The sequence below is a fragment of the Physella acuta genome, unplaced genomic scaffold (genome assembly GCF_028476545.2).
Source record: "Physella acuta isolate Inbredline_101_S28 unplaced genomic scaffold, ASM2847654v3 ptg000061l, whole genome shotgun sequence".
In the NCBI taxonomy this organism is placed as follows: domain Eukaryota; kingdom Metazoa; phylum Mollusca; class Gastropoda; family Physidae; genus Physella; species Physella acuta.
This window is the reverse complement of record NW_026731581.1, coordinates 217,272-235,000: the sequence shown is the minus strand read 5'-3', so window position 1 is coordinate 235,000 and position 17,729 is coordinate 217,272. Positions and strand designations below refer to the sequence as shown.

Sequence of the window (17,729 nt, the reverse complement as noted above, 5' to 3'; positions counted from 1 at the left end):
CTTGGTGTCACCCCCGTAAATGGTGTCACCCGGTGCGGTCCGCACCCCCCGCCCCCCCCCCCCCCTCGCTACGCCCCTGGGTGGTGGAATTGTAGAAATTGGTGTCAGATTTGAAGATTATATGGACTGGAGTGGTCAAGGTCGTTTTCTTTAAGCTATCAAACGGAAATAATAAATTTAAAATCAACTACAATCTTTATAATCTAGATCTAACATCATTTATTGAGTATCCATTAAAAGCAAGTGTTAACACGCATAATGGAGCCTGGCATTTGTATTTACGTCTTCCCGTTATTTTCTTATTTGTAAACTTTCAAATAGCCGCGTATTTTTCTAATTGTTTGGAACTCGCCAAAATTATCTGCTTTGACGCCTGACAAACTCAGCACACATTTTGCACCTACAGCAGTCATTTACGTAATAAAGTTGGACAAGAGGATTACGGAGAAAATGTTGATGGTGATTGCTAATTTAAAGACATATCATGGAAAAACTGCAGATAGAAATAGTGATGTAGCAGACTGGGAAAAGAAAATCTATGATAGAGATCGGACAGTTCTTGATGTGAACAATTAATTAAACAAATTGTTTGTGGAGAAAATATACCATTATGATCAAGCAAGTCTAGTCATTGATAAAATACACCTTCATGCTAAAGAACACTTACCTCCGTATATTTCGAATTCACACAATGTCACAAACTTCCCGTATCCGCTATCATAAGTTGCAGTGACTCTTAAAGACTTGACCAAGACTGATGGAGTAGTTACAGCATAAAGTGGTTGGTTAACATTTGATCTATCATGGTGCTCAGCTATCACTTTATTATGGTCGTCCAACATTTCAAGTTTAAACTGCCGAAGTCGAACTAATGGAAATATACTTATTTATTAGGACTGCTTGGCATAATGTCTGGATTGCCATAACTAAGTAAAAAATTATCTAAATTCGTTCCGTAACATTGAGCATAAATTACGTAGCATTGTTTATTTTTAACTAAAAGCAATTTTCTCTTGTGAAATTATAAATAAATTATTATAAATTATAATTGTCTTTAATCATTTCCATCTCCGATTTGTTTTTGCTAAGTATTTATTGTAAGAAAAATTTATAAAGAAAAGTAAATGTGGAAAAAAATAATTTATTAAAACTTAAAGAAAAAGACTAGTTTAAAGACGTGCATATTCTTTGTGAATCAGCCAGTTTAGTTTATTCCTGGTAGATGTACAGTATGGGGAATATAGGTGGAAGAATTTTATTTCGTTTATTTGTTTACACCGTTAATGCTTAACTCTTTACGTTACTTTTATCACTTTCTTCTTGCACCCTTAATGCGACACTTCAGTTATATTTCGTTACAGCTTTTCTATCGACTGGTCTTTGCCCTTTTCGCCACGCTTTACTCACTTCCATACTTTGAACAAAACCTATCAAAGAAGTTTATTTCTTCCTTGCTTTCAGAATGTTGCTGAAATTAGACAAGTGTCATTGAATATCTGCGATGCATGAATAGGTGCAACATTTTGAGGTGTTTTGTCCATGAACTGTAAAACCCGCTGAGCAGTTCCTTGTATTTCAATTTTTTTTCTCCAAAAAAGTAGCAATAAAATAATTACTGCTTGTATTTCAGAATTCTCGTGTGTCGGGGTACCAAGGATAATAACTTTATTAAAAAACGCCTATCTAATTATATTCACTAATCATTTAAGTCTTTAAAATGGTTTGTAAATACCTCCGTTGTCATCCCATCTGTTGTAAAGTACGCATCTGTTAATGTAATATGCCCCAGAAAACGTAATGTTCCAATATGGAGCCCCATTCTTTTCATCTGCTGATGTGTGCGTACAGGAATTGTGTGTAAAGACGCCATCAATGTCACCATCTACAGCCAACGCGGAAACAAATGGTGTTACATTTTCTTGATAAGTTGAAGATTGAGCTGTAGACTGATTATATGCAAGGTTGCGACCTGAGAGACGAATATAAATAACTCCATAATAATGGATTTCATATTGTACTAGCTAGTCGTGTGCGCGTTTTGATTTGTTGTTTTATTTTTATGTTTTGATCATTAAATATTTTATTTTACTGTATAATATTTTAATATTTTGATATTTTTCCCAAGGAAAGTATTACATAATGAAAATATTAGAAGTTGATATTTATAGAGTGGACGTCAAATGTAGTGTCTGCTAAAGTATTAACTGTTGAAGTGAAACAAACATACCAACATCATACCCCCTCCCCCATACCTAAAAACGACGGTGGAGACTAGGTTCAGAAGTAACGTTATTAAAATCGTTAAAACATTTCGCTATTACGATAATGTAAATTAACGGTTTCCGTTACATTCAGCGGTTTCATTTTTCAGTAAGAATAAAATGTTATGTGGTTAAACTAATCTATCAAAAAATGTGTACCATTTTATATATATATATATATATATATATATATATATATATATATATATATATATATATATATATATATATATATATATATATATATATATATTTGTCTACCAAATTTGATAGACAACATATCGTTTTAAAAAGTAAAATCCTAAAATCCTTTGTAAAATAGACATTTCATACAGTTTTATTTTTTTAATTATTTGCATTGATTATTTCCTGTTGTTTATTTTTTTATTTTTTATGATATTCGGACAGAGATTTCAATTTATTTGCCTCATTTATTCAGTTTACAAATAATAACTTAGCATACGGAATAGATCATCCATTTCTACACCGAAAAAAAAATACTTGTAACAATCCGATTCTTATAAAGCGATCACATGTAATGTAATGTAATCATAGAGACCGCACGGTCTAATTACACGACTGTGCCTTATGTTTATGTCCAATTCTCGCAACAAGTGCCCTTGACTTGTTCACTCTACTCTAGAGATAATTGAGAAAAGTAGTTTCAGTGTTAGACAAGACTTAGAGTAGTTAAAGCGTGGTTCGATAAAGCCAAACATTGTATTTTTGCTAGAGGTTATCTTTGCATTTTTTAAAACACGACTTGAACTATCGCTAACAACTTTACGTTTTAGAGCATATTAAATACTTATTTTGCACTTTTTAAGGACACAAAATAATAACCAAAAAATAACACACAAAAAATGATTGATGGGAATTCATATGTACAAGATATACTTTCTTTAGAATAAGCTTTATGGCGGTTGATTCATTATGGACAAATGAAAAATTGCTTCAATACAATCAAATATAATTACTTAGGGAAAATTGCGAAAATCGAGTTGAAGTATTAGAACATTGTGTTTTAGCTGATAAAATAAAAGAATGAAAGAAAAACTCTGTAGTATTGTGAACTGAAAAGTACCACACAATGCACTGTAGAAAAGTCCTCGTGCTTCTTAAAAAGAAAGAATACAAGTATACAATACAATAGCGTACAAGAAATAGAATATATTTATAAGTATATACATATGCTTTCCTATAAATTTTAACTTCGACATTCACACACACAGTCTACAGTTACTAACCTCCACTGATGTAGAGCGAACAAATTGTGATGGGTTTGTTCCATGTCAACTTGAGAGCATTTGTTGTTTGGTTCATATCACACCAGACGTCCGTTGTCCTGTTGTTGACTACGTTGGTGTTTAGTTTGTTGCAGGGGATTGTCCAGTCGGGTGTGTTGTTCTTGAACGTTAGGCTAAAGCTGTCCTTGTTACTGCCTTAAATTAATTATGTTAAAAAATGCAGGAACAATCAATTACCAATTACCAAGTAAATGTTAATATATGTTTTGCTGCTTGTAACGACTTCTATTAGCTTCCAAAAACGCTTTAGAGAAGAAAAGATATAGGCAGAGGCGTAGCGAGGGGGACGGCGGGGGGTGCGGACCGCACCGGGTTACACCATTTAGGAAGGTGACACCAAAGCAAAAAAATAGCAAAATATATAGAGAAAAACTTGAGGGGGGGGGTTGTAAATCGAAAGTTTGAAGGGGGTGTGCAAATCGAAAGTTTGAGGGGGGGGGGGGGGGTGTGCAAATCGAAAATTTGAAAAAAAAATTTCCCCGGGAAGGGTCGCTACGCCTCCGGGGGGTGACACCATTAAGTGCCGCACCGGGTGACACCCGATCTCGCTACGCCACTGGATATAGGCTGAATATTCGTTTAAAAACTATCCTTAGTAACACATTCATTACATAATATTCTTTTTCTTGATTAATTATTCGAAACAGCAGAAAATATAATATTTATAATAACATTAATAATATTAACTGTAAAACGATCACTATGATATATTAAAAACTTATAGTCACCTGCGTCTAGAACAGTAAACCGTAACCATGTAAACAGGTAGGAGTTTTTAAATGTTATATTAATCGAATCCGTTGCACTAACACAAGTGTCGTCTCTGCCATCATACAAGTTTTTATTTACATCCGTTGTGTAGTTGTCGTTTAGGAGATTTTCTGTAAGGAGATATTGTGCGGTTTCGTTTTCTAAATTTACAACATGTTCGTTTCAAAAATCAGTAAATATACTATTTAGCACGGTAGAACCTACTACAAATGTTAAGCCGCTAATAGCATGGCTACAATTACAACTCACGGTACTGGCAGGCAGGACCAAACCACCATGTAGAACACTGACCATCTAGACATGGTGTGTGACCTCCATATTGTCCAGTGACACAGTTACACTTGTAGGTGTTTGAGGTGGTCGACCATGTTAGTACATTGACTAAAATCAAATAAGACGAATTAAACTTTAGTTCTAGTTTTTTCTTCATAAAAATAAACTAGATGCATACATTAAATAAAAAAATAAGTTAAATTTTTGCATTGTTTTGCTCAGCTCTAAACGTACCAGATGAAACATCGAAGACAAAACAGGAAACAGCCAGAAACACAATCCTCATTCTAGTTATCAGTCTATAAAATGGTAGCCTTGTAAAATAAATAAATATATATATATATATATATATATATATATATATATATATATATATATATATATATATATATATATATATATTGGGGAGAAGTGGGACACGGGAAAATTTGGGCAGCGCATCATTTTGGTAGTTTAGGACCAAAATTTCAATGTACACACATAAAATATAAAACTACAATGAAAACGATATCGTTAACGTTTTTCCCGCGTCAGCAATTCCTTAGTTTGCTTTGTGCAGAGAAGTGACTAAAACATTAATTTTTATCTTCATTATCCTGTGGACTGGGTCAACAATTTTAATTACTATTATCCTATAGTTAGAGTAAGTTCTTTATTCAATTTAACATTTTTTAAACATCATTTTTGTATGTTTCATGCTGATTACAATGATGATTATTTTAAATTATGCCACAGACTAGCTTTAGTGGGATAATGTGCCCCATTTCTCAACACAGCCATTTATTATCTCACATTGTCATTTTGTTGAAATAGTTTCATCTTTAAAATCAAGCACTATATTTTATTTTTTAAAAACATCGATCCATTTATTGTTTTACTACATTTTGTATCCTGGGATTAAACGACTATGTCAAACTTTGAAGAGTTGCATTTTTACGTGATTGCTCTAGACAGATACATGGAAAAATATTTTTTTTTTGTTGAGGGGTAAATTCAGTGTCCCGCTTCTCACCTATGCGTGTGCAATAATGGGCTTATGTATAGGTACATTTATATGTACGTGCCTTTGTACATATACGTAGATAAGTCATTTTAAGAGTTAAAATTATCATTTGATATGAAGTTATATGGCTTTGATGTAATAGCTAGTAAACAAAACAAATAGATTAGGAAAAAGAGTTCTTTCGGAGACGATTTGTCAACTATGCAGATAATTTAAAAATGGAGGTAACTCCCTTATTCAATTATGTAATCTCATTAATAGCTTGTAGTGCAGTGTTTCTTCCAGGCGTCTCTTCGGGGGAGGGGGGGGGGTCAAACGAAAAGGAGAAAAATGTCTGGAAACAACACTGGTATAGTGTCACCTAAAACTTAAAAGCAATATCCTATACGTTATTGATTTTAGCAAATCGCTTTTTACCGTTAGGTAAACAGCTTTTAACATATATAAACATAGGTTAGTTTGAAGAAGTGTTCTTGTCCCCCCCCCCCCCCCCTAAGAGAGTATACCTCCCCCCCCCCCCCAAACAAAATGAAATTTATATAGAAAATATATTTTTTAACGGTGTCCGCCCCCCCCCCAAAGAAAGTCTACCGCCCCCCCCCCCCCCCGGAGAAAAAAGTCTGGAAGAAACACTGTTTACAATACACGCCAACATTTTCGTTTCACATGATTATTCCATAATCTAAAAAGTCTGTGCTAGAGATTTCTCTTTGGTAAACAATTGGTTGCTTCGTTCTGCTTAGTGACTCAGGCCTTTTACTTCCTGGTTTTAAATATAGTCTTAGATTCAATATAGGCCTAACTGCGGATAACAGTCTCTCACATTGATGTAATATGAGACTGCAGGTGACTTTGTTTACACTTTTAATTTTGTTTCGCATTGATGCATTATTTAGTAGGTTCATGAAACATATTCTGGTATTTAAAAATTAATTTTAAAACAAATTATAAGCAGTTTAAAATTTAGATAATCCGAGGTTTAAGCCAACGCCCATATATAGTAAACCTGAACAGCCGACACCAGTCTTAAACCTATTTATTTCACTTGATATAGAAAAACAAATAAAAAAATTAATAAATATATAAACACTTCAAATCAGAGATAAAAAAAGCAACAAATACAATAAAGCTTTCTTTCATTATCATAAGTTGTAATCGCAAAAGCATGTTTATCGTTTACTAAACAAAATGAAATTATTTATGGAATTTAAAATTTTGTAAAGGAAAAGATGTTTATATTATTTTTTGTTCTACGGTTTAGTAATTGGTAACTTTTTAAAATAAATAAGCAATTAATATTTACAGCTTTACAAAATAATAGAATACTATTATTATTTTCCTAGGCTACAAACACTCGAACTGTTTCATATGTTATAATAAAAGTCAAATCCAAATGGATTTCTTTTTTTTGTATTGCATATGAAGATTTCTTAACGCCGAGTATTTCAGCTTGTGATAAACCTTAACATACAAAGATTTTATTTAAATACGCACTTCATTTTAAGTACCTAATATATCCTTTAGACTTAAATTTTTAGATTACCTTAATTATCGTTGATTGATTATTAGAAATACAAATTATTATAATTAGAGCTATGGTCTATTAAATACGGAAGTAAACAAAACTTACCGCATACGCATTAATATCCGTAATAGAACTAAAAAACCAAACCCTCTATCCGGCGAATATGATGTCTGCCGTACTTCGTCCCAGAATTTTACACATTGTATTCAAACAAGCACGTTCCTCCTGTTTTCGTATTGCGACATAAAGTAAGCTTTGATATTTTTACCGCCCTTCCTTCCACCACCAGTCACATACCTCAAGATTTAAATAACATAAACTACCGAATGTCGTGTTTAGTTGCAATAGACATTTATTATCTTTGTTTTCGTCAAAGAATACTCCGTTTAAATAGCTGTGTTACATGGAACACTGTCTCATGATGGTCACTCGCAGAGATTTAGTGCGTTTAGAGGCTGACTCAGAGAGACAACCCAAACACACACAAGGACCACACTTAATTTGACGCAGCCAAGAGTGGTCATGCGTAATATGCGTTGATGTAACCGTGGCCTTAATGTAGAGGATTTGGTGAACAAGGATGTAAAAGAGCTGTAAATAGAGCGGGAATGATCTCCCCTATACTTTCTCGAAGATCCTTATATAACACTACCGGGTATGGCAACTCGTGATACAGACATGATTTTAATACATTTTTAATTACTTAAACTTTTTAGAAATCGGCAATAGCATAAAGTTCAATTTCCGGTCACCGGAAATTACTCAAAATTAAAACAAAAGCAGATAATAAATATTTCACTTTCATCTGAAATTTCATTTATCTATCTGAAATAATTTTCAAGTTGTAGACTTTTGAAAAATCGAAAGTTGAATAAGTTAGTATCCGATAACCGGAAATCGCTAAAAAGTTTATACACAACTACCAATTTGATAAAATGCTATAATACGAAGTAATTCATTTAAAAAAAAAACGTGGGCAAGTGTATGTGGCCGACGCGCTTGTTGGAAAATCTTCTAATTTAGTGACTATCAATAAATGACATCTAACTTTATTTAAACTCCCCTCTCCCTCTCGTCAGCCATCGTCACAAAATTGCGAATCCCCCTCCACTCAATGGCGACCTCTTTTTCGTGTACACACTTGATGGGAAAACAGGAAATATGTATCCACTGGCAGTCGAATAAATAAATAAAATAAAGTAACGCTTTGACTTGTTAACCTTGTATAATAGTTGTTGATAAAATTTACAAAATATAATACAACAATATTTGACAATGTATTTTGTGCGGCTAGCCCACTTTACAAAGTAACAATGCTTAACATGAAAGTAGGCCTTCATACCAGTAGGCCTTTTTAAAAAATAAAATAAGTACACTGAAAACAGTCAGTGTCTGTCGGACTGTTGGAGAAAGAGAACTCGACCTTTATCGCGCTTAATAATATTTTTTTTTAAAATATATAAATACATTTTTATAATTACATTTAGTGACCAAATTGATCAAACTAACCGTAGACTATTATATATATATATATATATATATATATATATATATATATATATATATATATATATATATATATATATATATATATATATATATATATATTAACAAAAGAAATATCAAGTTTAAAAAATCTCGAAAATAATATTTTTAATTATTTTTTGTATTTTATTTATGGTCGTCAGGCTGCAACTTAGGTCCCTCACTGCACATGTAAAATATGTATCCCTCGTCGACTGCTTTATGTTATAAAATATCTCAAACACTATACAGTATAAAAATGTATTCAGAAATGTAACAGATTCACGCATTTGTCTTACGATTCTTTTAACTATATGAATATTTTTAGATTTGCGTATAAAACCATGTCGTGTTTTGTCGTGTCACTGAACGTGACACGCGGGTTTTTTGTATCTATAATCCTTGGCTCGAGTGAATGGCTGCGTTGTATACCCGAGGCAGAAAAGTCTATAGGCCTACCTCAGATACCACTGGAAGCTTGAACCTTTTCTATTTGAACTTCTGACAACTGTAGTGTAGAACTGAAGGGTGGGTTATGGTACAATTTATAGCCCGGATGTATAACATGTATCACGAGTGCCCTAATAGCTAATGTTGCACGACACAATTTATACTCTAGGATTTGATAAAGTTTATATTTTTAGGGTGATTAGAAGTGTGTGTGGTGGTAGTGAGGGGGGGGGGTCCGGATACACTTGGAACCTCAAAGATCTGGCAATAATTAAAAAAATATCTCCAAAGATAAAGCCTGAATGTATATATTTTTGTATAGAATTATCTGTTAAATTAGCCACACAATAATTTACAGTTGTGTCAATTAACTAACAAAATGAGGGTTAAAGAAAATCTACAAAGAAAAGCAGGTTTAAAACGGCGTCAACGGGCCTTATGGCGCATAACATGTTGACATCAAATATTTAAATATGTCGAATGAAATCCTGTGAAATCTCACCCAAAACGTCAACCAGTACTATTGATTAATTCCTGGTCATTAGATTATCATGAGAAGTTGGTAATAGTCCGTCCACTGATACTGACTGAGACGACTTGGTCAGCCATGATACATTCAGTGTAGATATTGAAAAGGATGACTGAGACAAACACACAAAGGTGAGACTAAGAATACAAAGATTTTCCTACTCAGGAATGTTTCCATTTCAATTTTACTTCCTCAATTCACCTTATACAAGGAAATAAACTGAAAAACAGTATATTTTATAGTTAAGAATTTAAATTTATTTTTAAAATAATTAAATAGATATTATAAATATCATTTCCAAAAAGAATGTATAGTAATCAAACATTTACATAAACATTTACATTTTAGTTAATTTAAACCACAGTTAAAGTTTACTTTTTTATTATATGTTTAATTTATGATAATCAGATTTCTCAACATCTTGTAAATTAATCACATCGTAAGTATGAACATTCTGGTTTGTGTATGGGCTTGAGCTAACTTGTAAATCAATCTCCTCAGTTTCAATTGCCTCGGTATAAATCTTGTGTTGCTCTGAAAAATAAATAGGGGCGGGTAGTAATTACATTTTGTTTCTATAATAATTTCTCGTTTGTTAATGTTATTCACATTGTGTCTTTTTTCTTTCATTTGTATTTAAAAAAGCACACATACTATTCTAAAATAAATTTAGTTATTACGAAGCACATTCTTACACATCTTAATATGTTATTACGATAACTACCAACATTATGTGCGTCAGTTACCTGACTCGAGTTTGATACCGGGAATATTTTCAGGCTTTTCCTTTTTTATTTTCTGATTCCTTCCAAGAGATAATATCCTCATACGATGTAGAAGTACTGCGGCAATGATAAACAGAAGGGAAGTTACTACAACACCGATGGCCACACCGATACCAATGCCTATAGACGTTCCGTCAGACTGTTCTTTCTCTAGGTGAAATATAAATGAACATTTCGATGAGCTAAGTTTGTTTGACATTAACTATATATATGGCATTTTAACACAATGGGAAGGCGTAGTGGAACGATTAGCAACACAATAAGAAAGTCTCGAGTTCTGTCTCTAGTTCGAAGATGTCCCTGAGTCAACTCAGCTTTAATGGGTACATGATGATGCCGATGTCACAGAAACAGGTAAACACTACTGTAACTGCCACATGCTCGTCACATTCGAAAGAAGGGTATTTTATAGAGTCCTTTCATATGACGTCACGTCCGTTCGTGATACCTACGCCCGCCGCCACAGTGGTGTACACAAGACGTAAACACAATCAGCTGTTCGCCAGCGCTGGACGTGTTCACCAGCGCTGGACGCGTTCACCGTATGTAAAGAACCGCACCCGCGGAAAAGGAAAAATACGTTAAAAAACTTGAACTCTTAGGAATTGAAGATCCTTATACTGTTATTGACAGTTTCGTATAAATAAATATGTGGACAAAATTTCTAAATAAAAATACTGTTAGTAATACTGCTTGCGTTTAGAGTTAAAGTAGCCGAATCTGATCAAATGTAGTTCTCGATACTTTGTTTCATGTAAGGACAGTAAAATAATAAACTTCATTTTAATTATAAAAGATAACTATTAATAAAACAAATATGCTCGACCTTCACAAATACTAATAGTAAAAGACAAAGTCAAAAGTAATAGGCTAATAAGAATAATAAGATCTAATAGTAGGCCTAATACCTGGCTCCGCTGGGTAGACATAGAATCTAGAATCTACTTCTTTACTTAAATTTAATTACTTTAGATCTACATTCGATTCAAAATACACCCATAATAAATCAAAAGTAGTCATAATAGGCCTAATAAAGCATTTAATTGTCTCTAAGATCTAAAATCTCGCTCTATTATCTAATCATTTTTTTAGCAAACGAAATTTTCTGAAATTGAAATAGATTATATGACTAGACTTAGATCTAGAATCTGCTACTTAAATTAAATTGTAAAAACTTTATACAAGCATGTAGTTGATATTATTGTAGTAGAAGGCTTTAATAAATTACTAAGGCCTACCTACTTTGTTGTCTTTTTACAGCAATATGTATCTGATACTGGACTGAGTTTAATTAAATTCAAATTCATATCTAGTAATTGGTCTACTAAGTTTTGTAGCCTAGTAGTACAATCTAGATCATACCAGCCAACAACAAATAACCACATTATTATTATTTGGTTAATGATTAGGCTAAATTTTTTTTTTAAATCCACTGTTTATAAAAGAAACAAATCAAGCTAGAAACATTATAAGTGAGATGGTTTAGAATAATAACAATGGACCCAGTCTACAATTGATACAATTGCAGGTCTACATAGGGCCTACAGTCTAGTAGTTTACAGTAGGCACCTAGTGTGTAGCTAGTATACTAGTGTGTAGCTGTCCAGAGTTAAGATTCTTAATGCCTTAATGCTTTCCCCTGATAAGCCGTGTGTGCTATAAATGACATAACATGACACCGAGGTGAGAAGTGTTGAGGGGAGAGCAGTGGGACTTTCCCCTTTGTTCTCCCTGCTGGGCCCTGAGGGTCAAAATTATATCAGAAATACTATCTCTGTGGGGCTGGGTATCACGGAGGTGAGACATTTTCAGGGGAGGGCAGGGCAGACTCTCTTTGGTTTTATTGTGGGCTAGATACAGGTGGGGGCAGCCATCATGAGGGTTGAACGTCAGTATTAATGTGTCTGATTACTTCCCTGCTGGATTATAAGGGTCTTAAATTGTATAACATGCTACCCAGATTGGTTATTACCCATGGATTATATTAGCCGTTGTAGTGTGGGTTTTGTAGGAGTTAAGTGGTCTCACGTTTGCTACAGTAGATAACCTCTAATATATTACTGCATTTGATCAGCTTCGTCTACTTAAACTCTAAACGCAAATGGTATTACTAACAGTATTTTTATTTAGAAATTTCGGCCACATATTTATATTATCCACGAAACTGTCAATAACTGTATAAGGATCTTCAATTCCTAAGAGTTCAAGTTTTTTAACATATTTTTCCTTTTCCGCGGGCGCGATTCTTTACATACGGTGAACACGTCCAGCGCTGGCGAACAGCTGCTTGTGTTTACGTCTGATGTACACCACTGTGGCGGCGGGCGTAGGTATCACGTGATTTAGGTCACGTGTTTGCAAGGACTCTATAGCAATCCATGAAGCAATTAAAATATATATTAAATGAAAGTATGAAACAATTCAACTCATAGCCTATTTCCTTATCCTTGTGTAGAATAAACAATCATGTCAATTTTTCTTACCACTTTGACAAAATTTTCCTGTTAAACCCGGACAACATTGTTCACATTGACCACTGACGCTGTCACATTTTGATTGGAAACAATTGATGGAGCAATTCAATTTACAAAGAATTCCATAATGATAGGGATCACATGCTGACGAAGATATAATCAGCAATACAATTTTTTTCACATGTAAAATATAATTATTATGTAAACGGTTTTCTGAACAATTATAAATTATATTGTTTTACATCACCGAATATCATTTAGTTAAATTCTTAATCTGCCTTATGGAAGGCAACCGACAATCTCTATGACCAAAACAAAATACTTACGCTGATCACAAAAATCCCCCTCACTGCCATCATCACAATACAAACAATGACCATTGACAGGATGACATAGGCTGTTGGTACAGTTGGGACTACATTTTTGTGAGCAATTGCTGCCGTAATACGTCTCATGGCAAGCTGAGTAACAGAGAACATGTCAGAAATTTAGAAATAATTCGTTACAAAATGAATTTTCAGCTATATTTAGAATCTTTAATCAGATTAAAATGTAATAATTATTAGCTGTTTAATAATCTGTTACTGTATGAGTCTATAAAAGAGTTTAATTCGCCTTACCCAGTGTACAAGCCGGCGGCTGATGAGCGTCTTTACATCCTTTATCACAGTCTCCATTAAACCTGTTACAGGTGTTGTCTATACAACGATCTTTACAGTTTTGGTTACAGCTGATGCCCCAGGTGTGGGGCCCACAGGCTGGAAAACAAGGATACTATTTTATGACATTTGTTAATCAGTAGATGACACGTTAAGTCTGTAAAATGAAGACCGTTTATTCATGTTTACAACACAATTTGGCGGGAAGGCTAAATAAATGCTCTAAAATTATAAAAATGATAAAATTCTGATACTTCCTTTGTAATTTGATACACCTTTCAAAATGTATATCTTGTTCAATATATATATATATATATATATATATATATATATATATATATATATATATATATATATATATCATGTAACTTTCATATGTTAATAAATATATATTTTATCTATGTTCTAATTACCCTTTTGACAAGCCTCCCCATAGTATCCAGCCTTACAGCCAGAAGGACAACCTCCAGTAGCAACAAAACAAGCCTCGTCTGTAGCACAGTTACAAGTCTTCTCACATTCTAGGCCAAACTTGCCGGGATCACACTTAGAATCTGAACAGTCGATTACATTTTGTTATTTAATGGACTGAAAACAAAATATTAATAGAAAAAAAAAAATATATCAAGATACTATTTTATAACACTAAAGATAACAGAATACAAGGCAAAAAATGTAAGAAGATACAGATTGTGGTGATTAAAGTTATGTAGTATATTAGGAGTGGATTTGTATCCCCTAAAACTAAACGTAATAAATAATGTAAAACCCACTAACATGCGTGTGTTTTTAAGGACTACTGTTCCTATAATCACTATCATCGTTATCTAATATTTTTTTTATTAATTAGAAGCAATTGTCAACAAATAACAATTGAAATTGACACCTTCGTTGGCGTTTTCAATTTGTTTATTTATTAGCCGTTATCGACTAGGTTTGCTCCAGTCATTTATAGCCATGTCTAAATTTAAGTAAATAATTACTGAAACATGTGTGTGTGTGTGTAAAATAAAAATAAACAGCATTACACAAAGCTACAGTCAAAGCAGCAAACACGTACACCTTTATTGGATTAAAAAATGTCACTTATACATCACCTGTCATTATTACGTGGTTCGTTAAATGAATATAATAAAAATTAGATTCAGGGACACAACTACAATACCGCCAGATCCCGAAATGCGGGTGTAGACGGGGAGGGTTCATGTTCTTTAGGGGACCTTAAATCTGACCAAAAAAACTACACTTTTACTTGCACCTTAATAGTGGTTGTGTAAAAAAAGATTTACTACAATAGTAATAGACTGGAAAAGTGGTTCCAAAAGTGGTTCCACTTTGTGTTGCCAGAAAGCATATTTTTGAACCAAAATTGAATATTTTAAAATATTTGTGAAATAAGTACAAAGTCACTTCCGGTTTTACTAAAGCTAAAAATGTTTAAACACAAAATTACTAATAATATAATAGTAATTTACAAAACATTTTAATTTTTATTTGGATTAGTATAGTCAGGGTGTTGTGGTGAAAGGGGATGTTATATTATTTAATATAAATAAACTGCTAGGCTATATTCCATTGTAATAATAAGTAAAGCGTAATTAATATCAACAGTTTAATATAGGCCTAATCAATCTAGATCGACCTCTGACTATGGGGTCATCTATTAACGATGTCACAACTCACAACGATGCCAGACACCCCCCTTCCCCAAAAAAGTAAACCTAAGCCGCCCCCCCCCCCCCCCCCCGCTATTGCAGCGATTTTCATAAAATATTTAGACCTATGGGCTTTTCCAACATTCAATGTAGGCCTATTGATTAATTATTTTATAACAATTTATAAAACAACTTTTAATAATGCAAATAAAGGCTTAGATTCAGTTTCTTAACATGAGTGTTTGTTGAACATTGAAAAGTGTCATCTTACTTTCTGAACCCCCTCCCGCCCTTGACACAAAGGTCCAAATCTCCCCCACCACCTCAAAGTCTGATGGGCGACCACTACAGCATTTTGCTACTATTTATAGGATATTCATTAATTAGTCATACAAACCCAATTACATTTGTTGCTGTGATGGTATCTCTGTCATTACAATTATTAAATAGTTTATCTAACTCAATATTTCCCCTAACCTCATTTGCTATAGCTGCCTATCCTTAAAGAAAACATCTTTTCCTCAAATATCTGGAATGCATCTGATCAGCAAGTCTTTTTCTTTTGTAATATATAACATGTTCATAAACTTGCACGGCCAATAACAACACATTACCAGGAAACAAGCAGTGATTATAGTTTGCTGTATTTGTGGTTGATGGTTAGTTATCAGCCATGCTTCACTAAGCCTGGTCTACATTTATATGCTGGTATGGCTAGAATTGACAAAAACCCATATTCTTGATTCTTCCCTTATCATTAAGTTTTACATCTATGATATATATATATATGCAAATGTAAGGCTTAGAGTGGGACTACATATTTGTGAACACATTTGCTAAAGCAAAAGTTCTTGAGTTGAAATTTTAATCCTTTAGGTTGTCTCTGATTCAAATTCAAAGCAGCTTTAACCTTAACTGGTACCTGACTGGTTATAGACAGTAAAACTTAGTAAAAGCTGTTTGACATTTTGCTGACCATAAAATTTATTAATATGGAGAGGCAACAAAACTAGGTGAAATCTACTTCAGCCCCATATTCTTAAAAACTATTTATAGTTCACCAGTTTAAGTTATTTGTTGAATTAAGGTAGCAATAATTAGTTTCCGCTTACACCAGCACACACAACCAGTGCTGAAAAAAAAATAAACATAACAAAGTTTATGATTTTCTTTTTTTAATTACCATATTCATTCAGAACTAACATAATAAAAAATAGTTGTTCAATATGAACAAGTTTTCTTGGGTCCAACATGTATCCTTGGATCAGTTTTTAAATTGAGCTTCATCTTGACTATTGTCGTCTCTGTTTGCAGTTGTATAATCCACAGTATCTAAAAAAAACATAAATAAATTTCATAAACTGTTATATTAAACTCATTATGTTTACATACTTTCAACTCTTAATGTTATAAATAAAAATATTTGTCCGTCTTATAAAGATCATAAAGCAATGATGTGTATTTATGTATTGGATTGTATGGGCTATCTAACCATTACCATTCATTAAAAATATAGGTCTAATAGTTTACTTTTAATATTTTAATGTAAGGAGTTTGTCATTAAATACAATAGGCCTTCAAAAGAGTCCAAAAGTCATGTATATATCATTTAAAAAAAAAAGAAAAAGGTATCAATAAAGATATACTACTTATGTTTAGCCACCTCAGGAATTAGTTGAAAATTGATATTCAAACTAGGCTACTATAACTATCATTAATTCATGCACATACTAAAATAAATATTAGGATAATTAAATTAATTTGATTAGTAAGTTAATACATCTATGACAAGTGACACCTTTTGGCTTTATCAACTATTCTGCATTTTAAGTTCTAAAGATCACTACATAAAACTACGAGTAGACTAAGTCATATATTAAGTTAATTAAGTAGAACTAAAATAAGACAGCTATTTACTAGTAAGCCTACTCTTCTATTCAGTAATTTTTACTATTATTATTAGAGGCCTAAAGTTACTGTTAGATTACTAATCTAGATTGAACTTAAATTTTGGATATTATTTAATGTACTAGTCTGTAACCTTTTATTTAGGCTACATGTAATTTTTACAGTCTAAAATTGTAGCCTTATTAAGCCTAGTTAACTTTGTTTAACTTACATACTAATACTAAATACCTACCCTATCACAGGCCTACTAGAGTAATACTAAGCTACTAGATCTAGATCTACATGTAAATCTACAGTCTAGATAGGCCTACTGAAACTAAAAGTAATATGACAACTGTAAAAATTAAGCATACTTTATTTTTTTTACAATACTATTTTAAGCCTATAGACCTACTACTATTAAATATGAATCTATTATTAGTTATTAGACTAACATAAGTCATCATAAGTCTAATTAGTAATTACCTTTAACTAGGTCCTAATCATAATAACAATGTAATTGAAGTATTAGGACTGTCGTCTGTACCATAGCCTAAATTATCTTAAATAAAATGTATTTTGTACAGATCTAGTAATTTAGTAAGTATTAACTATTAAAATTAAAT

The 17,729-nt window shown here is 32.7% G+C and overlaps 2 protein-coding genes across 2 annotated transcripts in view; both read right to left on the bottom strand.

The window, feature by feature from the left end:
• Positions 1 to 7,324, bottom strand: part of LOC131949066 (multiple epidermal growth factor-like domains protein 10) — a 13,914-nt gene extending 6,590 nt beyond the window's left edge. The window contains exons 1-7 of the mRNA XM_059310834.1: positions 7,246 to 7,324; positions 4,847 to 4,926; positions 4,589 to 4,720; positions 4,297 to 4,449; positions 3,509 to 3,703; positions 1,733 to 1,969; positions 668 to 868 (exon numbers count right to left, since the gene is read on the bottom strand). Of these exons, the coding sequence (XP_059166817.1) occupies positions 668 to 868; positions 1,733 to 1,969; positions 3,509 to 3,703; positions 4,297 to 4,449; positions 4,589 to 4,720; positions 4,847 to 4,926; positions 7,246 to 7,256 (1,009 nt within the window). The 5' untranslated portion in view covers positions 7,257 to 7,324. The remainder of the gene's footprint in view (positions 1 to 667; positions 869 to 1,732; positions 1,970 to 3,508; positions 3,704 to 4,296; positions 4,450 to 4,588; positions 4,721 to 4,846; positions 4,927 to 7,245) is intronic.
• Positions 7,325 to 10,025: 2,701 nt separating this feature from the next.
• Positions 10,026 to 14,665, bottom strand: LOC131949057 (multiple epidermal growth factor-like domains protein 10). The gene is made up of 7 exons (XM_059310823.1): positions 14,659 to 14,665; positions 13,975 to 14,115; positions 13,523 to 13,660; positions 13,229 to 13,363; positions 12,912 to 13,046; positions 10,390 to 10,578; positions 10,026 to 10,177 (listed from the first exon to the last, which is right to left on the bottom strand). The coding sequence occupies exons 1-7, from the start codon at positions 14,663 to 14,665 to the stop codon at positions 10,026 to 10,028; spliced, it is 897 nt and encodes a 298-aa protein (XP_059166806.1).
• Between the last annotated feature and the right edge of the window lie 3,064 nt (positions 14,666 to 17,729).

What these genes read in the sequence shown, in the direction of transcription:
- LOC131949057 (XM_059310823.1), bottom strand. An exon ending in TGGGGAGGCTTGTCAAAAGG is followed by an intron (nt 13,661 to 13,974) that starts GTAATTAGAACA and finishes CTTGTTTTCCAG; the next exon opens with CCTGTGGGCCCCACACCTGG. An exon ending in GGGGGATTTTTGTGATCAGC is followed by an intron (nt 13,047 to 13,228) that starts GTAAGTATTTTG and finishes TATCTTCGTCAG; the next exon opens with CATGTGATCCCTATCATTAT.